At 40.8% G+C, this 26,251-nt stretch overlaps 2 protein-coding genes across 10 annotated transcripts in view; one reads left to right on the forward strand and one right to left on the reverse strand.

Moving 5' to 3' along the window:
• Positions 1 to 26,251, forward strand: part of osbpl8 (oxysterol binding protein-like 8) — a 69,417-nt gene that overhangs the window by 34,119 nt on the left and 9,047 nt on the right. For 6 of the 9 annotated variants that reach the window (XM_037461616.2, XM_037461618.2, XM_037461619.2 and 3 more), the window contains 11 exons: positions 19,374 to 19,447; positions 20,244 to 20,324; positions 20,692 to 20,793; positions 20,914 to 21,117; positions 22,182 to 22,266; positions 23,808 to 23,973; positions 24,083 to 24,308; positions 24,728 to 24,912; positions 25,218 to 25,299; positions 25,813 to 25,911; positions 26,140 to 26,236. In XM_037461616.2, coding sequence (XP_037317513.2) covers positions 19,374 to 19,447; positions 20,244 to 20,324; positions 20,692 to 20,793; positions 20,914 to 21,117; positions 22,182 to 22,266; positions 23,808 to 23,973; positions 24,083 to 24,308; positions 24,728 to 24,912; positions 25,218 to 25,299; positions 25,813 to 25,911; positions 26,140 to 26,236 — 1,401 coding nt within the window. Of the gene's footprint in view, positions 1 to 5,612; positions 6,035 to 19,373; positions 19,448 to 20,243; positions 20,325 to 20,691; positions 20,794 to 20,913; positions 21,118 to 22,181; positions 22,267 to 23,807; positions 23,974 to 24,082; positions 24,309 to 24,727; positions 24,913 to 25,217; positions 25,300 to 25,812; positions 25,912 to 26,139; positions 26,237 to 26,251 lie in introns of those variants that run through there. The other 3 variants (XM_062560383.1, XM_037461623.2, XM_037461624.2) reach the window with 3 other exon arrangements.
• On the reverse strand, positions 9,318 to 13,697 carry LOC119197052 (uncharacterized). The gene is made up of 10 exons (XM_037453002.2): positions 13,566 to 13,697; positions 12,901 to 12,990; positions 12,663 to 12,797; positions 12,422 to 12,573; positions 12,176 to 12,312; positions 11,829 to 11,922; positions 11,409 to 11,735; positions 10,625 to 10,802; positions 10,408 to 10,535; positions 9,318 to 10,203 (listed from the first exon to the last, which is right to left on the reverse strand). Exons 1-10 carry the CDS (start codon positions 13,576 to 13,578, stop codon positions 9,871 to 9,873), a joined length of 1,587 nt encoding a protein of 528 aa, XP_037308899.2. The 5' UTR covers positions 13,579 to 13,697; the 3' UTR covers positions 9,318 to 9,870.

Below are 26,251 nucleotides of genomic sequence, written 5' to 3' on the forward strand. Positions count from 1 at the left end.
TACAGGTGCGTCCTCATAGCACACCTCGTTGCAGGCATAAATCGTTTTATATCTGCCAAGGAAAAGAAACAATGTAAGCCAACTCTTGATTAGCATGTTACAGCAGATCTTGCTGCAGATCTTGCTACAGATCAATTTACCATTTAGACAGCGTGCCACGGACTGTTTTGTACGGGGATATACCACGCCCACGTCTGCAGGAGCCCACTAGAGGGCGCCCATGTGACCGCTCACCTGCCTGTCTCTGTTAAACTACACAGATGATAGAGAAAGAGGAGATGTGGGGATAAAAGAATAGAGGAGTGACATGCGTCACACGATCCATCCAGCCGGAACACGCTGCTCAGGGACATTTAAACACATGTAGTATACACCGCCAGCACTTAGTAACACATCTCTGTTATTGACCTCTATGCAACATCTAACACACATTATACTGCCGCTGCGTCACATGTAGCTAGGATTAGTGTATTTGCATATTATATGTTCTATTCAAGCTTCTTATTTACATCTGCTGACATCAGTTCACACAATTGACACACAATTTTGTCAAGTTAACCCATCTTAGCATGGTGAAAGAAAAAGAAGACTATTTGGTGATTGGCATAAGCAACAATAGCTGACGTCGCTTTTGTCCATCCAATAAAAACTCTGTCAGACCACAACTGCATCAGTCAAACGTGAGTTGGCAAAACTGCATGGGAGCCTTTTTTTCTGAATCTTACTGCAGCACAAAATGTGTATCCATGGCAACAGATTTCACTTCTTGTAGCCTACGGTTCTGCACCAAAGTGATGAATGTCTCATTTTGTTTTTCTGGGCCAATGTTTCAAGATAGTCTTTTATTTGGTGACTGTTGCGCATACATTCTTATTTCTGATTCTAGAAGTACGTTGTAAAAGTAATGGGTGAAGATGGATGATAAAAAATAATTTTGTTTAAATGTTTTAGGTCCTTTGACCTTGATGCTGCTCAGAAAACGTACCATGATTTCAAAGGAATAAGTGCGACAAGTTCTGTCGGAACATAATCACATTTGTTTGGTCAGAGTAACTGAAGTGCCTCCTCTGACTGGCCGGTGTGCTATATATATATATATATATATATGTCCCTCTTCCCTCTCCATAAAAAGGTGCTGACGTTATTATGGCCAATCACTGCGTTTTACTTTGGGTTTTGTAACCAAAGGAAACCTGGTTTCACATTTAAATGAAATTGCTGTCTAGGGATAGGATCTGTTCACATTCATCTTTAGGTGTGTGTTAGCGCACTAGATTGGGGTGAATAACCTGAACATTATGTGACCCTGACTCATTGTCAACCGACTTATGTCTGTGGTTGCGGTAGTCTCCTTCGTTCCAGCTCCCTGATTTTCCTACCAAAGTTGTCATGTGATAAAATAAGAGAGAATCCAAGGGGTTTAATACGTTAATACCTTTGCCTTGCCCCGTATGAACTTTTCTCTGGAAAACACAGGCTTTTAAGTGATAGTTTTTTATTGCAAATCAGTTTTACAATAATTGACGATCAATTATTAAATACAATATTTTTTAGTAGAGGGTTTGGCCACAGATGTGTTATTCCTAGTCCAATACTATCGGCTGATATGAACTTATCAAAAATATATCGTACATACGAATAATATTAAATAAGTATCAAGAGAAATGTAAAAGTAGCGTTTCAATCTCAGTACATATATTTGGAAAAAAGTTTATTTCTCTCCTAAAGTCAAACATCATAGACCTCGAAAATTAACTGTTGGTCAGACACCAAATGGAAAGTTATTTATGTTAAGATATTATGAGTTTATGATTCAGACTGCTCTCAAAGTGGAGCTGGAGCACTGCGTTTTGTCGCATCCTTGTGTACGCACTCACTGTGGTGTCTTGTTTGTCTGCCAAGTGAGTCCTTCTTTTCCATTATGACTCCCTGAGAGCCCAAAATAAACCCAAAGAGGTTGTTTGACAAAGGCACCCTCAATCCGCTTTGGAGCTTGGTGTCGCTGTGACAGCCCTTGACTGACTGGCCGTCAGGTTTCCATGTAAACAGGAGGGACTACCTGTGCTATAGAGCGAGGGCGCGGGGGCTCGGGGAACAGCATCAGGGAGTAAGAGGACGAGATTTTCAAAACAAAGAAATGATGAATATTTTTGGATGGAAGTGAGTTGATAGGAGCGGTGAGGTGGTAGTGGGAGAGCGACAGAGCAGGTGGGGTCAGCATGGATTTAAGCTTAGCCTCAGGGATTATGCCTTGTCAGACGGGGTTAAACGCATCGGAGGGGGCTGCTCATATCCACACTCTCAGCTACTACCAATCCGTTCCTTCTCCCGCTCACACTCTCACCCAATGAGGGGCTGAGCCCTGGGAGGCCTGAGTGCCAAGAGGCACAGGGCTTGACAGCCATGCATGTACCCTATAAGGGAAGAGTCCGTGGAAGTACAGGAGGACCAGACGAAGCCATGGAGACCATCCTGGCCCCTTGGCCTGAGCCCCGACTCGCCCTGGATCAGAAGCAAGAGGGGATTCTAGCATGATTTGGACAATCAGGGTCAACCCTTTACCTGTGCAAACTTTTCTTCCCGTTTAAGCCTGAACGAAAGCAAGGTACAGTGTGCAGTAGTGCCCATTGACATCTAGTGCTCGTTAGCGCTTAAAGTCTGTGGTGGCGTGCGCAGCTCATGGTGAATCCCCTCCCTGGGATGAAGATTTCGGTGTCCTAGCTGTTGATAGTCTATGTGAGGGGGCTCTGGTGAGGATAGAACAAAGGTCACACCAAGTTATAAAGGCTTTCACTGACAAAATGTGGACAGAAACAAGATCCCTTGATCTTTCTATTCTCCAGAGTGACGGTCTGTTTGCTATTGAGAGTTGGAGGAGGGAGCTACGGTGGGAGATACCTGTAGGCCGCTTTGTTGGGAAGCTAATCCCAGGCTTACTGGGGTCCTCCTGTTTTTTAATTCATGTAACACTAGATATGTTTGCCCACATTTGGCCCACTGTGGGCAGCGTATGCATCACATGGGCTGCAAGGTAGCAAATGCATTGCAGTTTTTGGGGTTACTGCGTCAGTTTGTCTGCATTGTGGGCACAGCTTTTCATGGTTTCTTATGAACTCCTTTTGAAAAAGGTTTTGTGATTTCTTTATCCAGGTTGAACTGATATGCTAAATATGCTGATATCAAAGACATGTCTCATGGGCTTAATGGTCGTCACACTACAATGTAAGTGCACACTGCAAATGGTAAACTGTAAACTAAAACACACCTTTAAATCAATTATCCCATATTTAAATAAAACACTCTAAAATAGTGAAAAATGTTAAAGATTCCAGAGAATGTGGACCCCGCGCTGCTGGGAATTCAGTTGTGTGTAAAAAAAAAAAAAAAAAAAAACCTTAGTCACAGTCAGGTGTGTTTTTTCTTTGTTTGCCACATACAACGATTAGCTACCATCAGTTGTTGTTGATGGAAAAGGTTCTAGGTAAAGCTTTCCAATCAATTAAAGCGAACATCCCAGAATAACATAATGCAAAACTGTAAAAGTATTTGAAAAATGCAATACTAATTTGTAGTTCAAACACTACACCACAAACATTTATTGCAACACAAAAAATAGTTTTATAGTAAATACAACTTTAACAATATATCTGTATTAGAGAAATCAACAAATCTAGAAATCTATATCTATGAAAATAAAATAAAATATTGTCAATCCTATTATGCATATACAGTATATATGAGATATTTCCAAATATACTCTATAGTGTGCACCAAATGTCACGTAAAAAACATCCAATTTCTATAGATGTAAAGAAAATGCACTCACTTAACAGGCCAAAGTGGTGCACATGCTGACTGCAGAATCATGACTTGAAATGGGCACAGTGCTGTGTCTGAAATGAGGAAACCCTCGATGACACAGATCTAGCACTGACTGTGGGCCCTGCAGTGGGACTCAAAAGCCTGTATTGGGCTACTGCTCTACAGTAGATACTTACTCATCTCTATACTGACCTGTTTGGCATAGCAGCACTCTGTGTACCTGACACCAGCTCGCCTGATGCACACGGGACACAAAGTACTGGATCAGGTGTTGCACCTAAAACACTTTTCGCCCAGCCACACCAAAGAGCTAACAAACAATGCTTGCATTTGTACACTTAGTGGTTTTGACTAGAAATAAGTTGGAAAATGACCCAGATTCATATATTTTTTTGTATGTATTGTTCTAGAGGGGACCACACTACTTCTCCAAGGTACCTCGGATGGAATCTCCCCATTGGCAGTGGGTTGCATGGTTTGGTGTTGATTCAGAAGGATGCTATGGGTCTTTTAAAGGCTAAAAATGAAAGCCTAAAACAGGCTAAAACAAGTCCGCTGAAAGGAGAATTAGCATTCCAGTAATATGCAGATGAAAGATGAAAGATTGGCTTTGAAAGAGACGGCCGCATGCCAGCCAAGGCCATTCATTTCTGCATAGATACACTCACCGCCTTGCAAAAATAATGATCTTTTCCAGGTTTTAAAATATAAAACAGCATAAAATGGCTACTAATTCAAAAGAGCTTAATATACCATCGACCTGTGTAAAAAACACCTCTGGTGTCACCTGCATGCATTTTTTCAAAATGCAGCTGTTTGCACCATCAAGATAGTATTTCAGTATTTTCACACACCGATAAGCACTTTTTAGCTAGAGAAGCACATGCTTCAATCCAGTATTCAGTGACCAGTGCTCACCACAGCAGAGCCTTCGCGTCTCCTCAGTCAAAGCTGAACACACTAAATAGCAAGTATGACTTAGCGAGGTGAATGTGATATTTGATTGAAGCTTATTTGTTGGTCTGAAGGGGGCCTGCAGCTCTAAGTGACTGCTTTACGTCTGCAGAATATGGGTATAGGGTCAACAGAGAAATGGTGTGATCCTCTGTCCTCAATAGAGCCAATGTTTTGTGATTAGATTGTGTGTGTGTGTGCGTGTGTAGTCACAGTTTACAAAATGCATCACCAGAGTGATAAAGAGAATAGTGTGATTTAGGAGGAGGCGTACGTACAGTGTCCCCAAGGGACGTTTCAATGCAGGAAGTGGATCATTTATTTATTTAACAGGTAATGGGATAAAGGATAGTAATTTGATAAAACATAGTTCCAATAACTAGTAGTCAGTGGTTCTCTATTGTCATGCAAGACAGAGCCTCCTCTGGCAGACAAAACCAACATTGAATGGGAAAACTCTTGCGTCCATCAGCCGCCCTCGCCGCTCCCTGGCTGCGTCACCCACTAGCTGAGAGGCAGAAGCACCAGTAGCAGCATGAGCTCATGCATCTGCTTGCTACATTGACTTTGTCCCCATCATCCACTGATGTTTAAAGAGGGAATTTGACTACAGGCAACATAGACCCCAATGAGTAATCCATTGAAATAAGCGGAAAAGCGTTCCTTTGAATCTTGAATGAAAAACTGTAGCGAGACAGACTGAGCAGAAGAGAGAGAGAGAAGAGATGTGGAACATAGAGGGTTGTTTTCAAGATGCAGCTCTCCTACCCATCTAGAGAAGAGAGCAAGTAGGAGGGGCTCAGCCTGTTTGTTATTAAGTACTCACAGGCTGCTGCTTTCAGAGACACTCGCGGAGGGGGAGGAGAGGGAGCAGTCTGCCGAAGGAAGCGTAGAGGGAAGCAGCGTACTCCACTTGGTTTGTGTCTGAGCGGCTCTGTCTGTCTGTCTGTGTGTTCTGGTTGGTTTATCCGCTTGGCTCACTAGCTGCGCGGGACGGATCGGACTGCCTCCCCCGACCCCCTCGACCTTCCACCCTTGGGTTTTGTCGGCGCTCCCCCGTCCCTCCCGCCCTTCCTCGCACGCGGCGAGGGAGCTCCCGGCGGCCCCATGATGAAGGAGGAGGGCCTGCTGAGTCGTCGGCGTTTCTCCATGTGTGGGGGTACGGCGGCGCTCCGACCCCAGCACCCCGACGGACGCAAACTCATCCGCAATGCCTCTTTCGGGGGCTACAATGAGCTGTCGCCCATCTCGCTGCCAGGTGGGTGTATGATGGCTCGGAGACAGCCCTTTTTGCCGGGAGAAGCCCGTCAGTAGACCCTGTAGTCTCACCTCGTGATTGAATAGATCTTTTGTAGTGGATGTAGATGCACATGCCGTGACATAGTTGGGTCAAATAGTTTTTCACTGAGTGTGCTCTCAGAAGTAGTGATGGCTGTCGGAAGCTTGTATTAGACACTTGTTTCTAATGCCATTCTGATCCACATACTGCACCCGATTTGGAGATGCAGACTTGAAGTTGCGCTCAAGTTTCTGCTGCCAAAAAGCACGTTGTAAATGTCAGCAGAGAGAGGAACCTCGACAAATGTGCAGTCTAATGTATTAGTGCAGGGGCAACTTGATCCTACTGTACCTGTATCGATAAATGAAATACAACTATTTCCTACTGTTAAAAACAAATGGCAGTAAGTGTAAAATCAAATTTCATCTTAAAGATGAGGAAATTGTTGTGAACGTATTTGATGAAAAAGCACAGCATCGCTAGGAGATGCGCCATCAACTTAATAATCATATATTCTACAGAGAGAATTATTTAATACATCTGCTCCAACAGTTGGGTGCTGTCAAGTTGGTTTTTCCCCTGGAAAATAGACATAAGCCAGTTAGCCTAGTTTGTTCACTTTACCCACGGTTATTTCAGCACCTGCTGAGACCCTTAGTCCCCATAAGCTGACTTCCATGGTTTGAGAAATGGCAAAAACAAATGACCGCATTTTTTAAACTCGCTGCCATGATATGTAGCCTCCGTACGGACAGTCTGGAGAAGTAAAACTGCAAGAGACACTTAGCCCCAAACACCGCTGAAAGCGTGCAAAATGCCAGTGTGTCTGGGGAAGATGGAGTGATATTAACTAGGGCTGGGCAGTATACTGGTTGAACCAGTATGGACCGATACAACTTGACCAAGAGGTTAGCCGTGTGCGGTTCGGAGGGGTTTTGGTTTTGAAAAATCCAACATAAAATCAGAATACAATTTTCTTTTGGAGCCGCTGGTATTTCCTCTGGTGGAAACACAAGCGAGCGCTGAACAGCTGTTCAGGTGGCCGGCGGCCCTTTTCACCGTCAATGAATTATGAAAAAAATAGTGTTATATATACCGGGGTAACGCAATAATCATACAAAGGACCGTGATATGAATTATAAAAAACTTACTTGAGGAGAACAATATAATATAACTACTTAACGCAGCGCTTCAAACAGCTCAGTCCTCCACTCTGCGGGCCTTTTTTTTTCACTGAGGTTCCAACGATGAGAGTGCAACAATAATCCGTTTTATATTTTAGAAGTACACCAAATCCCCCAGAACCTTGAGGATTAAATACATTTCATGTTCATTTAAAAAATGGCCTCCTCCTGTGCTCTTCCCACTGTTTATCCTAAAGTCAGACAGCTGGCAGCCCTCAGAGCTTTGTATGGATGGATGTTCTGTTCCACCTGACTGTTTTTAACCTTTAATTAATCCAGGAAATGGTGACAGTGCACAAACAGTGCAACACTTTAGTGCAATATTTCAGACTAGCGCAACCTGCTACTTGCTCAGTTGGATAAGTGCCATGCTTAAGGGCATCCTAACAGCGGTGGTTGAGGGAGGAGAGATTGGACCTCACCACCTTTCTCACCTTTGACCGTCCTGCGTTGGAAAGCTGGAAAGGTCGAAGCTGCTGGTGACCTTTTATCTGCGCTCTAAACTAGAACTTTGACTCAGCAATACCAATAACATGAGATGCAATACATTGCTGAGTCACGTTGTTTCTCCTCAGTGAGCTCCCGGGCCTCTGCTCCATTCGTCCTTGTCTCTTTTGATGCCAACTGGCCGGCCAGCGTTTCTGAGTTTGGAGTGAGACAAGGAGAAAAGGTGATGTTTTGATCAGCAGTTAAACATCTTCGATGTGACGTGTCAAGTCTTGGGCACCCGGGCAATGACGTAGTCTGAGCGGTGGACCTATTGTTCCTTTATTACTTGCTGGCAAATCATAGAAAACGCCTGATTACCTAACAGCAACTTGTTGTGAAACTCCATCAGAACCCCTGGTAACAAGACACATTTCACGTGGTTATAAAAGCTTGAAGTTCCATCAGACGACGTGGAGGTCGTGTGGCGGCCAAACATGGTTTGGCAAAGTTTAATATAATCAAACTGAACCCAGACTAATTTTTATCATAGATTATTCTACATTCACTCACTTTTTGGATTACAAAACTATCTCAAAAACTTGCTAGTCGCTAGTCCTGCCCGAATGCATCCCCTGCTTTATGATCTATTTGACTCGAAATGGACTATAATTTAAGTTTAATACATTTAACAATTCTTGCTGTTTTCCTGGTATAAATATTGTTGGCAAGACATTGCATCTTGACTCCCCCAAGCGTTTTCTGAAGATGAAAAAATGGGTCATGGCCTGCAGTCTTTGCAGCCCAGCTTCTGGTGGTGCAAACAAACTCGGCCCCTATATTATCCCACTATATTTAGAACACCAACTCCAAACAGCAGCCATGGTAATGCAACCTGCCTAATGCCCCACTCTCAACCAAGCACTTTCCGTTTGAAATATCACCCCCTCCGACCAATAGATAACGTGCTTTCTTGTCGTCAAGCCGCCGGTGTGCAGACAGGATCCGGTACAGCCCTTTGAATGTGAATTGGGCCTCTTCATCTCTGGCGTTGTTATGTTTGTGCGATACTTTAACAGGCAGCATGAGAAACAGGTGTGTAGGACAGGAACAAGGACCGAAGATTCAAGTGATTGAAAGCTTGAGTTGAAACGTCCTGGTTTCCCCACAAACCATTGTGAAAACCCACAAATACTTTTAATTCCGAGGATATATCATTTTGTCCTTCACCTGTGCAATTGCTTCATAATATTGTGGACGCAGCCTTTCATGCACAGCAAAAATATGTTGGGAGATTTGTCACCATGGGTGTTAAATTTATTACTTTCCGGGTGAACATACAGGTCCATCTTTGCTAGTGTTAAAACAACACTGATGAAAGTGTTTACTATTCAAACACTGTGTTAGTGTTTCATTTTATCACTCAAGAGTGATAATTTCTCAACACCTTAAGTGTACACATTTAACACTTTATGGTGATTAATCACACAACCCCAGTGTATTTATTTTATGTTGATTTAATGTAAATACTTATTTTAAAATGGTAATGCAGATGAAATTTTAAAGATATACCTGTAGATATTTTTCAAAAAACCAAGTGACTATGAATTTATTTAGACATTTGTATTTTTATTTAGACATTTTTAATATATTTTAATGACATACAATTGAATAAAACAATGCAGTCTCCAATGCAATAGCATCTTAATAGTGTGAAAATATACATTTTTGTAAAAAAATGAGAAATTCGTCAGCACGATAGGACATCTGTACATGTCTATATACTTTATCAAACAATCTGCTGACATTTTCAATAGAAATTGACTCAAATTTTCTAAGTAAACATACACTGCAATAACATCAATTGAAAATACAACATTTTTATGTCATCTTTAACTCATCAATGGTCAAAAATATATATATATAAAATATACATTCATTCTGATCAAATATACTATTCTTGTACAGGCTAAATAAATAGATCTGAGTGTTTCAAACAAGTTCATTTTTTGCAACTATGTAAAAAAATGAGTCAGCACCATAGGAGATCTGTGCATCAAACAAAGAAATAATCCTCAAGTTGTCTTTTCTAAGTATGTTAGCTCATGGCATGTACCCATGGGTACATGCCATGAGCTAACTTCAGGTGTCGAAACAATTTAATGCTTGTACCCAGCAAAGACTTGCAAATGAAACATCTTCTCATTATGTACTTTCCATTGAACTGTTTAACAGTTTCGCTCTCAGCTCTCGAGTGCGTGATGATTGGCTGGACGTGCTAGGATGGATTTTGTAGATTGTTGTCTGGATAAAGGTGAACATGTTGCTGAGAGATGGGTCATATTGTGCACCAAAGACATAATGAGCTTTGAAAAGCTCATCAAAAGCTCCAAGTGAAGTACTTGCTTGACAGGGTATGAGATTCTTGTCGACCACAATGTAGAATTTAAGTGCATCTGCTTTGGTTTGTCCAGTGGCCAGAAGATAGGGCTGTCTGTCCTCCACCTCTGAGAGATGGTCCTCCAAACTTCTGCAGGACTGATTAATAACAATATAAAAATTACTTAAATGCCATAAATTCTAGCATACATTTAAAATCAGAACATAGTATATTTACCACAAATTTAGACTTTTAAACAAAGAAAAACCCTACATCCTTTAGTTATAACAGTTCACTATTCTAATGGTTCGGTTTAGTTATATTTGCTATGCTCTAGAAAAAAATTCAGAACATAAGCTAACCTTTTCAAATTTCAGGAGGCGACCAACAGCATCTCTCACACTGATCTTGGCTGCTCTCTTCCTTCCAGAAGGTTGGGGTGCAAGGAGGTGTAACAGCAAAAGCAGAGATGCTATGTCACTATCCCATTCTATAATTACAGAACACAGAGAGAACATTTTGTTAGCTTTCATAAATACAAATTGTAGCATTTTCTAGAGAACTGTGAAGTACTTTTACCTTCATTACTGTTGTCTCCGTTGTTTTTTTCAGCAGATTTCAGTAGCTGTAGCAGGAATGCAGATGGATTTAGAGTTTTTGCCTCCTTAATCACATTTTGCTTGAAGGAGGTATTCCACTTCTCTAAAAATCTGGAGGCTGTTTCCAGGCCAAACATCAAAGCAAAGTCTTGATGTATCTGAAGAAAAAATAGGTCCAAACAAACAAAAAACTGCTTCAACTACCAAATAATGACATCAGAAATTAGCACTGGTAACATTTTAGCACAAAAAAAAATGTAGTCAGAAAAAAATAAAATTCAGATGTTCATAAATCATGTACTGATCTACACTGATATGGTACTGAAAGATATGCCACATTCATAACTAAACAGTGAGTCAATGCTCACTGTATTTGTGTTACATATGGTAGTTTGAAGTTGCAGTGAAGAAGTCAACATTAAGTCCTGATAAAGTAAAGCCAATGGCCAGTCAACATGGGTTCGTATTCAAGCTATACTGAAGATTAGAGCTGTACAATATAATATTAAACATAGAATTTCTCTGCTGCTGCCTTTCTTGCCAAACGTGTTGTATTGTAAGTGAGTGATAGTTTATAACTGCTCATTGGCGCATGCTTCTTTAAAACTCAAGGTCAGTTGCAAATGTATTAATTGACAATTAATCGATCATTGATTAATCGTTAACACCCATAATTCAAAGTTGTTCATATTAGGTGAAGGTTGCAGCAGAGAAGCTAAAATCTAATACTTTGGATTGTTAAGTCAGCTAGCATGAATACTCACCAGACCCTTGGTGTCCCGGAATCTAGGAAAAATGTGAAAGATGGAGGTGGACGACTTTGGGTCCTTTACAATCTCCTGACGGTACTGAAACGTTTCTTTCATCTTCCAGAAGATGATATCACGATCAGTGCTGTGTTTAAGCAGTGAGATTGCTTCTTGGCAATCATCAGCTGTTAGCTGATCTGTAAGGCAGATCATTTCCTCCATTCTAGGGTCACAAGATTTCTCATTTGATTGAGAGGGCATTTTACAATTAGTGTTTCTCAGAACCGTCTTTAGGCGATTCATAATAAAACCTGTGCCTCTCTGTGTGTCATAGTATTGTTCCTGTTAAAGAGACAAATTTGGGAAAAATGAATAAATTTAAAAAGCTATGATTTTAAGTTTCAAATATCTTAAACAACAAGCAGATATACTTACATAGCCTGTCTTCCCTTCAGGATCTTTTAGGTTTGGAAAGAGAGTAATAATGCCAAGGGCATACATCTCTCTTGTGGCCTTAAGCGGTATCCTTCTGCAATAATAAACAATACACCATGAAACCAAACCCTCCTGTTTACTTGGGGTAGAAACAATAGCATCTATAAAAACGGTTCTTGGTACACTTGGCGTAAAAGTAATGTTGGATCACTTTAGAAACCACGGGTTAAGCAACTAGATGATGTATTTATTTATTAATAAATATTTAATAGTATTTCACAGGCAGGGTCACATTTGAATAAGTTGTAAGTACAGTGATCTTAACACATTAAATGAACAAAGCTTACCCTTCTTGTTCAGTCATGTGTGCAACCAATATATTAATCATCTCCTTTCTTTTGGAGGTTGAGAGATTACCAGTGTCTTTATAGTGCTGCATGACTTCTACACCACCAGGTTTGCACTTTAGGATGTCTTCAATGGTCTAAACAGACAACACCAAAATGTACACAATCTATACAAAAGCCTTTTTTTTTTGATAAACATTGATGAACATTTTCTTTAAGCTGGGTTAAATCCCTTGTCTTACCAACCTCTTTTGCAAGCTTGGAATCATCCAACCTGGGTCTTTTGGAATGAAATGCAGACGTTTTGTTGCCTTCATTGCATTCAGTAAAGGTTGAAGTCTTGCTGACAGAGTTCCCATCAGTCAGAAGAGGGGACAACTTATGTGCAGAAGTGGAATCTGTATATAGTATATACAAATATTACTAACAAAAATGTAAACATCACCACAATTTAAAAATAAGACCAGAAAAGTATAAACATAATTACCATTATTAGTATGTAAACTAAAGCAAATGCCCCTTTCAGCAACAAGTTCAGGAAATACATCCTCGTCCACTTCTGTAGAGGTGTCATCTGTTACCTTAACAGGTGTCTGTTCTCGAATGGCAAATGCTTTTTTTGCTGTAAATCAATAACTTCATTACTACCCCCCAAAATATTATCATGTAGACATCAAAGTACTTTGTGCATTTACTGTATAATATAGCTTAATTTATAGACTTACCTTCAGTGACAAACTCCAAAAAGCATGGCTCTTTGAGTTTTATATATTTTCTAGTGTCCATGTATTGTGTTCTTGCCTTTACTGTCCAACCTGTAAAAGTTAAGCAAACTTGAATGACATTTTATACAAACAAAAATGACACAGAAAGATTACTAAGATACAAATTCATACAGTAAACTAATAAGAATTGTATTTGTCACCAAATGCATGGGACTGACAACATTACAGTGTGAGCACACTGGTGTTATCTTATGTGTTTGCCAGTGGGTGCTTGTCCTTCATAGGAAAAAGCAAAATAACAGACTCAATATGAGTACTATAGGTCACTTTGTGTTTTACTACAGATTCTGTTTAATACCCACACACAAAAACTACCACTTGCCTATGCCAAAACAATTTTTGTTGCCAGATAACGAACGTACGGTGGCCGTTTAACATCGTATTCTCGAGATGTGGCGTGTGAAGTGCGCGTGTCTCGAAACGCTGGCACCGTCACCAGAAAACGGAGCAGTCAGGTCCGCATGAACATCTCTGCTGGCCGACCAGCCCCGAGCTGTTAGACGGGTCTTCATCTCCACACACATCGGTTTATGGAGCTCCGCTTTAGCCGCTAACAGTTAGCTAAACGGAAACAGCCCAGCTAAACCAAGGAAGCTCACACTCACCAAAGCGTAACATAGTGTCGCGGTCCGTATCGGTGACAAGAACCACCGGGACCCCACAGTGACCGAGCGGTCCGTGGATGACGTCATCGTGAGACGTTAATAACCGCAGTTACGGACCGCCGTAATAACGTACGCGATTAAAAAAAAATAATAGTATTGTGACTTCACCACCAACATTTTCGTCTCGTCTCGTTAACGAAAGTTAGCATGTTTATTCTTAGTTTTTATTTTTTAAGGTCCATTTTCGTCGCTTAGTCACGCCGTTTCCGTCGGTGCTCGGCCGAATCCGTCGGTGCTCGAGCCCCAGGGCGCTAAGTTACACAAGAAAATATGATTTCAATAGCTAACTCGGCTAAACGGCTGCTTTCTCGTTTGCATGACATTTCAAAACACCAGAACGAAGTTAACCCGTAACGTTAGTTACTGGATGAAAGATATAAACGGTCTTAAGTTATAGGGAACCCTAATAAAGATAACGTTACTTTCGCCAAATTACAAAATCTATAATGCTAGCACTAACATACACCATCTCAATCCAGTCAGTTCTAAAATAACGTGCACACAGAAAATGCTTAAACTGCTGCATTATTTTAAAAAAAGATTAAAATTAGCACAAATTAAATGAAGTTACTTACGTCTACCTCCATCGTCCTCCATTAACGAATTTAGTAGTCTCACCGCTTCACTTTCAGTCATTCGTTACCGTGAAATGGTGAACTCAAGATGAAAGGGCGGATCAAAAGAGCGCGAAATTGAGGCAGTATACTGATGGGCGGAGAGATTGAAAATGCTCTGCACATGCGCATATGTTGATTTTGTGTGAACACCCAAAAGAAACACTCTGCATTATCACTAAACAAGTGATAAAGCATATACTATTTGTAAATTAACACCAGATTTTATCACTAGCTGCTCAACACTAGGTTTTTTATCACTCAGAAATTTGCTGTGTGGAGATGAGCACTCTGCAATGCGTTGTTTCTGTTGCCCCCTCGGCTACCAGGGACTAATTAAAAGAAATCTATTGTTTAATAAAGCCAACGAGAGAGCGGGGAAAAAAACAGTTCCATCCTTGAGGTCGATGATTAGATGAAATCATGGCTTGTCTTGCGGTCACCATGTCTTGGCAGACAGGACATTCTAACGTTCAGTGCTGTCTCTGAACATGACAATAATGTCAGATATGATTAGTTAGAAATGGTGTTAGATTACTTAATTTGCTTTTGGTCCCAAAAGGAATTTGTGACTCTCCATCTTCCACTTTGATACCAACCATTCTCTCTTTCTCACAAGACCCCCAACTTAATAGAAGTGCCCTGGCATGTGGACAGTATCCCTCTACTTTGCTTCTTATGTAGTAGTGCTGCAACAACGAATCAATGAAATCGATAAAAATCGCTTATTAAAAGGGCAACTAATTTCATTATCGATTAGTTGTTTCATCATCCAGCTGATCAAGCTAGCGTTAGCTCGCTAATAACAGCAGTAAAGCAGTTAGCCAGACTAAAGACACGATTTATTTACTTGCCATTTCTCCTCCAAACGTGTGTATTATGGCATCCAAACAGTTCAATTTTGCTCTCATCTGACCACACTACATTCTCCCAGTATTTCACTAGCTTTTCCAAATGTTGTGCAGCAAACTTTAAAACGAGCTTTTTTCCAGCAATGGAGTCTTGCGTGGTGAGCGTGCATACAGGCCATGGCGGTGGAGTGCATTACTTACTGTTTTCTTTGAGACAACAGTACCTGCTAATTGCAGGTCTTTGACTCTTGGACAACTCTTCTGATTATTCTATTCAGTCCTGTCAGAAATCTTGCGAGGAGCACTTTGTCGAAACAAATTTATGGTGAAATGATTGTCTTTCCACTTCCGTATTATGGCCCCAACAGTGCTCACTGGAACATTCAGAAGCTTAGAAATGCGCCTATAACCAATGCCATCATTGTGTTTAGCAACAATTAGGTTGCAACGGTCTTGAAACAGCTCTTTGCTTTTACCCATCATGGGATGTGTCTGTCTTGTGTGGCAATGTGAGCTTTTTGTAGAACATCAGTTGGGACTGAACCAGCTGATGTTAATTTGCACTGACAAGGGTCTGGATTGCTTTTAATTTACTGATAGTTTTCAGCTGTTGTCTTGGCTTTTCATACCTTTTTGCACCTCCCTTTCTTCATGTGTTCAATACTTTTTCCCTGTGTCATTCCACATTATTACACCCATTATAACGTTAATCTCGCGATAAAAGAATTGTCGTTAAAAATGGGTTTGCATTAACGTTGTTAATAACGTGTTTAACTGAGAGCACTAATATATATATATTTCCATTCCATTCATGATATCCCAGCATGAAAGAAAAATATTTTTTTTCTATTATAGTTTTGCTGTTTTTAGTTTTGGGTTGAGTTATAGATTTTAGTTATTTTCTCTAAATTTTACGATTTGAGATATTAGAGTTTGGTTTTCAGTTTGTAGTTTTTTGAAACGAGGTCTATTTAGGTACTTACTGTATCCTTGATACTGATACTGATATCACCTTCTAAAATGTATTTATTCAGAACAGTAATTGGACTGGCAGCTTCTTCGTTCATTTGTTGCTCTCAGGTGACCTGTTGCCTACAAAATATAACAGCATCATTAAAAGTTACTCATTGCTTTTGAATTAAAAGATTATATTGTTTTGATTTAAAGCAGCTTATTTGATTTTCGTATGATTAAGTTTCACTTAATGTATTCCCATGATTCCCTTGATAGTGACACTAATATCCTGTAATACGTCAAATGAAGATGTTTATAGAAGCGTTAGATGGTGCGTACATGACTGAATTGAACGGAGTATTTGCTCACCACTGTCTTCGTGGCTGATGTCCAAGGCTTAATAATTCCTCATTTTGTGAAATAGATTCATTGTTGCAGCAACACGCAGCTCTTTTCTCTCTCTTTACCTTCTCTCTCTGGTCTATGATCTTTTCATATACAGTGAAAGCACTGCAGCTCAGTCTGCAGTGGGACGTGAGCCTTCAGTTACACACACAAACATACTCCCTGACATTCACACTGGGAAAGAGTCAAGATTACGCTGATTTTCACACTGATTTTACTGAGAACACATTTAGACATTTGATCTAAAAAGATGGATCACATTAAAGAACAATTGGTTTTATTTTGCTTTGATTCACTGAGATCTCCAAATTAGTTAAACATCTCCAAGTATTTTGTTGTGACAGGGTTGGATTAGACTAAATATGTGCTTTAAAGGATTTAATTCCACCACACTATGAAATTAGTTACTAAATAGGTGTATTTGCCGTTCTCTGGCAGCGGATCGAATGATACTGCTCACTTAACACTGGTCAGTCTTGAATGCGCGAGTTACTGATAGGACATGCAGATTGTATTCATTCCTCCCAAAGAGATGTCTGCCCCTCGTCTCCAGCAGGACTGCAGAGGAGGCGATGTGGCTAGCTGCATCCGGGAGTCTCTGTCCGGGACAATGGACTATGACCGATAGCCCTGGTGGCGTCTGTCTGTAGAGGCACCATAATCTTTATGACAGATTACCAAAAAAAACCCAATGCCTGTTGATATTTTCGAAGTTTGAAATGAAAGAATTACGCTTCAGGAACATGGAATGCTCAGGCACTATCTCAAATTCATAAAACTAAAAGCTATTCTACCTAAAAACCTGTGCTGTTTTCATAAATACATTTCTTTCCTACCATTTTCATAGAAGAGAAGAATTTTTTTGCCATATTTTGCAGAAGCTCCCAGTAAAAAATGTTTTTTTATAACCCTGACCATTGTCCATTGCATTGAGAATAATCCCAATATGTAACAAAAAGGTTTATGTTGGTTTATCAGGAATAAGATTACACATGAAAGCTGCTTCATACATTTTAGACGCTAATTGGATTCACATTTTATTTATTATAGCATAACACTTCTCTTTCATGTTTACTATTTCATTTTTAATTTTGTCACCTAGCCAGACTTCCACATGTGTCAAGTGATAACAAATGGTCTGGTATTACGTGTAAAACAGCAAAATCAAAGACTCCAAGCAAAAAAAAAAAAAAAATGTGTTTGTTGTTTGCTAGAAGAGACTGGTGTTAACCTTATTCATACCACAAGAATATAATAAGATTAATAAGAATATCCAAACTTTAGTTTCCTTGGAGTTAATTAAATATTTATTACATTATTATAATGTAATATAATGTAAAAATATTTATAATCCAATTTGTCTGCAGGACTACTTTTGCAGGAAGAATCAATAAGAATGATGCCCATTTGGTGGTACTGCTCTACAGTGCTTGCTTTATTCTCATGGCTGAATACTGGCGTACTGCCTCTGGATAGGAGACGGAAGCTATCAAATATTTACAGGCTCTTTGTTCCCTTGAGACCACCAGCCTCACCCAGTGCCAAGATCTCAGTAGGGAATCTGTTGCTTAGGGTAGGCTAATTGGTTAGAAACGGGCTCATTTATGAAGTTCAGAACAAGGTGGAACTTAAGGTGGAGCTTTATTAACATGATCTACCTTTGTATACATTACAGGGCATTTAGCTGACGCTTTTATCAATAGAGTCATACACTAAGTGCATTTCAACCATACGGATTCAAACTCAGAAGAACAAGAAACAAGAAAGTGCAATTTCATCAAATAAGACTATTTACAACTTGCTATAGTTAACAGCGATTATAAGTGATTTATTAAGTACAATTTAAGTGCTACAATTTTTTTGTGTTTTTAGTCACGGTATAGTCGGAATAGGTGTTACTTTAGTTTGCGGCCGAAGATGTAGAGGCTCCCTGTGGTCCTGATGTCATCAGAGCTCATTCCACCATCTGGGAGCCAGGACAGCAAAGAGTGTTTTGCACTTGTTGCACGTGTTGCCCAGCTTGTTGTTAGTAGAGAAGTACAGGTCACATTCTCTTTAACAGCATCCCTGGAGCAGTCACTAACTGAGTCTGTTAATGGAGTCTGTTTAGCTGTCCACCCCCACATTGTCCCAGCCAAACTCTGGATTAAAACAGGGAATCTCCTTTCACCAGCCAAGTTATCTAACTTTAGCTCAGTTCAGATTAAGGACTTTCAGCAGCTTGTTGTCAACCCCTTTCTGTGGGTGCTTCACGTTGCTTTGAAGGACAGCCTGCCATTATGTAAAGAGATTCCACTTTGGCTACAAAGACATTTAGTACCCGATGGGAAGTGAATCTTACCATTTGACCTGTAGTCTACATTAGCTTGCTTAGCTCAGTTTAAACAGGAAAATAGCCACATTGGCGATGGTGGCGCATGGTTGGACTGCAAGGTTGGTTTCAATCCCAGCTGCTCCATGTGCCATGTCAAAGTGTCCCTGAGCAAGACACCCAACCCTTAATTGCTCCCCAGGAAAAATGTAACGCATGGGTAATAATGCAATGTAAGTAGCTCTGGCTAAAAGCGGCAGTTAAATTACCTATAATGTAAAATAATAACATTGCAACAGTCTGAAGATGCCATTTGTAACATCCTTCAGTGCGGTTTGTGTTGCACTATAGATTTAGATTCATTAGTGATTTGTAAACATATTTCAGATATCCTTTTTTTTCTTTTACATAAAACCTTATTTAAAACGCGCCATCAATTCACAATATTATAATAAATATAATTTATCTACCAGCAGCCTCGGCACCTGCTAAAAGCCACAACTTTTAGGAACCACAGAGCCATTAGTGCTCTCCTGGTATGGTATACTGTTGGTCACCTGGAGAACAATAGTGGACTCAGTCTTTATGCTGTTTTTTAATTTTTTTGTCCCAGGTTTCGAGAGAGGTAAGGAGGACCTTCTGCCTCTGCCTTTGAAAGAGGATTCCCATTCCATATCTAAGAGCAAGGTAAGGACCAATCAACCCACCAAGCTGAAGTTCCATGGCTGGTGGGACGGAACGTCTGGGTGTTTTGTTGGAACGAGACCAGAGAATGTGGAAACTACTGCAAGTCTCCTTATTCTCTCCCAGTCTTGCCTTAGGCGTGGGCTGGCCCACACCCCGATGACTCACACACCGTGTACACTGGTACACATCAAACATTTATTAACCAAAACTCAAAATCAGATCTTCCTTCAAGTGAGCTCAGTATGGAGGGAGCCTGTGTAGTTTATCAATGAGGCCCACATCAACATGTTTGTCCGGAAGAAACGTGGGAGTTTGAGTCTCTGTGTGACTCACACAGCACATCTGTAGATTCATGTTCGCTCAGGCCTGTCTATGGTCTCTCAAGACCTTAAGGAGTCCTGCTTTATGTCTGTCGCTCGACATTAAATCGCTTTAATTAGCCTGTGTAGGGAGCTGGCAAGGACAAACCTGAGCTGCCGTCAATAGGCTTCATACTGCTAAGGGAGCATGTGTGGGTCACCAGGGAAACAAGAAGGCACATGAGGGAGAAGAGAACCGTCGCTGTTTCACAAAGATGTTGCAGCTCTTTGTCAATGTTGTGAAAACATTTTAATGTACTCCTTTAGGTAGACTCTGTTTGCTCTTTAATTTGTTGTAATAGCTTAGCTGATAAGAGGGAGCAAAACTTTGTCATCTAGTGGTCATTTAACACAAAAAGGCGCAAAAGGGAAACAGGCTTTTTTGTTATTATTTCTTGCTAATAATCCTCCCTCCTCACCCCCCTACTTGTGTTCAGTCAGAAACCAAGCTGTACAATGGCTCAGACAAAGATGTGTCTGCATCCGGAGGAAAGCTCACCAAGAAGGAGTCCCTCAAGGTGAGTGAGCTCAATCAGCTTAGAGTGAGTTCTGTGGACCCAAAGGCAGGCATAATTTGTGTTAGAATACCCTAGGAAGAGTCACTGTGCATGACTTACTTACATTAGATAGGTGTTGCTTTCCTATTGTGCACCAGTATCACACAATATAGGATAGGCAGGAATTATTACATTTAAAGGTGGATACCAATTGCAAAGTTCACACTTGAGTCAGAAGGTACCAGCTGTTATTTGACCAGAAGGTTGAGCATTGCTGATAGTTTGCTGCCAAATGTGATTGGTGAGAAAGCAGTTGTGGAATATTAATATTCACAGTTGTGTGGAATTGATGTTGTCAGCATGGTCTCCCTCCTTTTGCCCTGTGTAGGTGCAGAAGAAAAACTACAGGGAAGAAAAGAAGAGGGCAACCAAAGAGCTGCTCAGCACCATCACTGACCCCTCTGTCATCGTCATGGCCGACTGGCTAAAGGTGGGAACGTCCTCCCAAAATCAATTATTCCCGTTCCTAAATTTGTTTATTGTCCAATAGGCTGTGGCTATAGATTCACAGTGGCGAGGTGAGGCTCCTGACCTAATGTTTTTGATCCAGATCCGTGGCACTCTGAAGAGCTGGACAAAGCTTTGGTGCGTATTGAAACCGGGTGTCCTGCTCATCTATAAAACCCATAAAAATGGGCAGTGGGTGGGAACGGTGCTGCTCAACGCTTGTGAGCTCATCGAGAGGCCCTCCAAAAAGGACGGCTTCTGCTTCAAGCTCTTCCACCCACTGGAACAGTCCATCTGGGCCGTTAAGGTCAGTATTTTTTTAGTTTTATAACGTTTTTTTAAGGGATTTTTATAAGAGCCAATTTCCCCGGTATTCCCCATACATTTCCACATCTTTTTATTTTGTTTTAATTAGTGCCATATCATTCAAAGACATCTTGTCAGGGTTAATATGTTTAATATGTTTATGTTTCGCTCCCAAGTAGTGTCTGTAGCTTCATATTTACCACACAAATATGACAGTGGTATCGATCTTCTTACGTAGCTCTCAGCAAGGTTTATTATTGTACTCTTCCTTTAAATCTGAAATAGATGACCTAATTCATCTTTACACTACAATGGAAAAATGCGTCCTGTTATCTCTATGATCAATGATGCACTGATCAGGGGAAAGCAACCCTGGCACAATACTGGATTTGTTATACAGGATGGAATGAAGCCCATGTTGCTCCTAAGCTATGAACATAATGAAATGAACACAAAGATATCTGGGGGAAAGGTCTTTCATTAAGAACAACAATCCTTTGTCTACTGGATTTACAAACATAAATAGTTAAACAGATGTTGGATGTTAGCTGTATAATTGAGAGCTCGTTTTTGCTTTAATTTGCAGACAGACAGAGAAAATGATACATTCTGCCAGAAATTAGCATGTTTGTCGCTGCACGTTTATTTGTTCCTGTGTTATCAGCTCGGCTGTACTCCAACTGATTTGGTATTCATCGCTGACCTCGTCTTGCCATTTCCCCGTGTGTCCGCTCAGAGAGAATGCTTGAATCACAATGGGCAATCTGTGTTTTTAGATTACAGCGCTCCTGCTCTCTGAGTCATCTCCCGCAATTTTAGAATAAACACTTCATTCATTCAGCTCTTGTTCACCTCTCATAGCACATTATCATAACGACACAATGCAGAGTGGACATTTCATTTGTTTTCACATGCAAACATTGCCAAACTGAGAAAAAAAAGGTGAAACAATTACATCCCAAATCAAACTGCCTCAAAGGTGAAGACACTGAGATAACAGTCAACAACTACCTGAACCCCAGGCCGAAAGTTGATGTATTCCCTCCCTTTCTTTGTTTCTGTCAGGGTCCTAAAGGGGAAGGAGTCGGCTCCATCACTCAGCCGCTACCCAGCAGCCACCTCATTTTCCGTGCTGCCTCAGAGTCTGACGGTGAGAGACATGTTGCCAATCAAACTACCGCTATTTGTCTGGGTGTGTTGCAGAAACTTACATTGAAAGATAAACAAAAATCCATTTACTTTTGGTATGAGCCTACATAAATCAATATTACTGTGGTTCAGAACAGTAACTGTCTCACTTTACACCGGCGTAAAGATCATCAAAACAGGATATTTAATGTTTGCAAACACTTTGGTACAGGTAATGTGCCAAGCCTACTCAAAAGTCTTTTGAGTCTTTTTTGAGCAGGAATATTTAGTTGGAAGATGCTAAAACAGGGAGGTGGGGGTGGGCAAAAACCAAGTGTTGCTAGTCAACCTCAGATGTAGACGATCATCTTTGGCTCCACAAGATTATAAACATCGATGCACCATGTTGATTACCATATGACCCAGATCACAATGTGGCTCTGTGCAAAAGAGCACACAGGTTATTCGCTTTCTGTCCATGGTGTCTGGACCTCTATCCGTGGTGATGAAACATCCACACGAGCCCTCTCCTGAACCTCTGTCCATGGTGCTGAAAATAAATCCTTCCGTAAGGCTCGATTTGAATTGTCAAATTTGCTTGGTTGAAAGGTTCTTAACCCAGAAGTAGTGTAAGTGGCCACCATAGCAGCTGTTCCAATGCTAAGGAAAGGAGCTTCAATGCTTCCCTACCGTAGCTCCTTTTTTGATTTTTTTTAGATTATTTCGTCCCACAATTCTTTGTGGTGGCAATATTAAAAAGTGATCGTTTGGGCTTTCACGAGAACAATAACACATAGACAAAGGTATCTAAGATGTGCTTCTTTGTTGTCCATTTTTGGAGAAATTGTATGTGTCGTCACAACTAACTACGTAGCTTAGTGCAAGTGGAGTCAGATTCCATAAACGCCGTGGTTTTTCCTTTACCTAAATCCTCATGAATTCTCCGAACCGTCCTTCCTTGACCCGATGACGTTTTCAAGATTTGACGTTTGGTGTTAGTTTTTTGGATAATTTGAATCCAGCCTTGTGCTCCCTGTCCATGGTGCTGAAACATCCAATCCTGTCTGTCACTGTCTTGATCTCTATCCGTGGTGCTGGTGTAGTCAAGCAGTCTCCAAATACTCTTAACATTTTTAATATCATACGTTTTATTAAGTTGTATGCATTATATTATGAAAAATACATAATTAAAGTTTCCATCCGATAAGCGTGCTTCCATTTCTGAACAAACGTCAGCCCCTTCTGGTTTGCCTACTGTTTTAATCTATGTATTAAGATAAGACGTTGCTTATCTCAAAACCAGGAGTATCAAGGGAGATTGTTTGTAGAAGAGACAAACTTATTTTTCAAAAACATTTGTCCAAATGCTTTATGCTCAATATTAAAAGTTGTACAATGAAGTGGAAAGCCTGAACATATATGCTGTACGATTGTCACAATCCAATAAATGATGTATACTAAAAATGTGCGATATTGTTTTTAACCTACGGTACCAAAGTAAATTTTAAGTACCGATACGCCGCGCAACATTGATATGCTGGTGTCTCTGAATGTCTTTCAAAGGTCGATGTTGGATGGACGCCTTAGAGCTAGCCCTCAAGTGTTCCAGCCTGCTGAAGAGGACCATGATCCGCGAGGGGAAAGAGGACATGAGCACAGTAGCCACTGGTGGAGAGCACTCTATTAATTTCTACAGCCTCCTCAGAGCCCACAACATCCATGGTTTTCAGTCAGTACAAAACAAAAACAAGGCTACGCTCTTCCACTTTGGCTTTTATATTCAAATGTAACATTATATCTCGTAAACATCTTTACACCCAATCTGACCTTTCCTGCAGGTTCAATGACAGCGACCACCTGAAAGACCCTGACCTCTACTCGGACAAGTCGGACAGGGAGGGTGAACAGGACCACGAGGAGTCCGACCCAGAAGGCCTGGAAAAGAGTGAGGAGAGTGACAGCGACACGTCAGAGCGCCAGGAGGACTCCTACATCGACCTGGACCCTAACGAGCTTCTGCGGGAAACCCCGTACCTGGAACAGTCCCATGAGGAACTTGGAGAGGTAGAGCACAAAGTTTTCATGCAAGGCCTTTAATAATCTTTACATTTTGCGGCAGCACACAGAACACACACAATCTCATAAGGGCATCTTCATCACTAGTTTAGTAGTTACTGCGTAATGAGGTGAAATTAGCATTTTCTTTTTCCTGGGCTAATTGTAAAGCTGTAACATGGACCGGCCTTGGTCTGTTTGGCTTTTTCGTCCGGGGGTAGGTGACCACACTAGACTAATGGGGAGTTTGACAGCTTGAAACGTACTGAACCCAAAGACTAATGTTTATATTGCAGAGCTAATTAAATCATTGTGCAAACCCTTTGCACAAGCAGTTGCATGAAGCTTGACCCGTTCCACTCGCTTTGAGATGTCTGCAGTAGTAAAATACATAAACCTTTAATCCTTATATGTGTCTCCTTCGCCAGGCTGGCGAGGCTGCCCAGACAGAGACGGTATCAGAGGAGAATAAATCTCTTATCTGGACTCTGCTGAAGCAGGTGCGGCCTGGCATGGATCTCTCTAAGGTGGTGCTCCCCACCTTCATCCTGGAGCCAAGGTCCTTTCTGGACAAACTGTCTGACTACTATTACCACGCAGACTTCCTCTCAGAGTAAGCCCTTTCCCTTTTCTGCGTTTAAAGTCTTATCAAAGGAATGGGGGTGATAGAAATACCTGTCTTCTAGCTTGAATGAATAAATGAATGAATGAATACATTCATGTCTGGCCAGAAAAATCTCAAACCATACCGTTAACAGATTTCTATTTGCCCTTAACCACCCTGTCAACAGACTGACAGAAATGTGTCTCACAGACCCTTCATTGAATGTGTCGTGCTGACGGAGGAAAGGGTAAAAGATACTATAGTGCAGAGTAGCAGGAGGATCAGTCTCAGTCCGGACTCTGTTTGATTCTCAGGGCCGCAATTGAAGAGAACGCTTACAACCGGATGAAGAAGGTGGTGAAGTGGTACATCTCTGGATTTTACAAGAAGCCTAAGGTCAGAAAAATAAACACACTCCACCCACTTCGTATGCTCCATAAAGTATTATGGAAACCAATTTCCAATTGTTGAGGAAAAACATAAGATAAACAACAAAAATGATCCTATGAGTTATAATACATTCAAACCTTTTTTGAAATAATAAAATAATTGGTATCTCAAAATAATGACGATGTATGTTAAAATAGTGACTGTCCCAAAATAATATTGGCTTCGTATTTAAAAATAATGAGTAACTTTCTCAAAATAATGACATATTTAAGCAATAAGGTACGAGAGACTGTACGTTATCATCCAATAATGTAACAGTTTGAAGGTGTTCGGCCCAACGTGCAGCGGAGTGCCGGCAACCCTCGAACAGTCACATTATTGAAGATATAATACTGTGTGTCCAAAATAAATTATTTTTGTACATTCACATTGGTGGTACTGGGCTTCCATAGAGTTGACATGCTCAGGTTTATGTATAATGTGCTATAAGCATATTTAATGTTTGCTTTGAATCCGCAGGGGTTGAAGAAGCCTTATAACCCCATTATTGGAGAGACGTACCGCTGCATGTGGCTTCATCGGGCGACCAATAGCAAGACCTTCTACATAGGAGAACAGGTAACAACTGCCGTACTACTGTAGTGTACTACAGTAGTACTAGCTATAGGTACTACTAGCAATCTGATCAAATAACTTGTATAGTAGGGGCGGTGGGATGAGTAAAAAAATCAAATAAATCTACGGCTAACAGTCATGGTTTTGGCTGGTTTAAATTCAAATTAGTTACCTTGTATCTTTATATTTGCAGCGTTCAGTCTCACAACATCAGTGTGCTATTTTTTTCAGGTTTCGCATCACCCTCCAGTGTCAGCTTTCTACGTCAGCAACAGGAAGGACGGATTCTGTCTCAGTGGCAGCATCCTCGCCAAGTCCAAGTTCTATGGTACCTTCACACAAC

Source organism: Pungitius pungitius, chromosome 2 (assembly GCF_949316345.1).
Source record: "Pungitius pungitius chromosome 2, fPunPun2.1, whole genome shotgun sequence".
Classification (NCBI taxonomy): domain Eukaryota; kingdom Metazoa; phylum Chordata; class Actinopteri; order Perciformes; family Gasterosteidae; genus Pungitius; species Pungitius pungitius.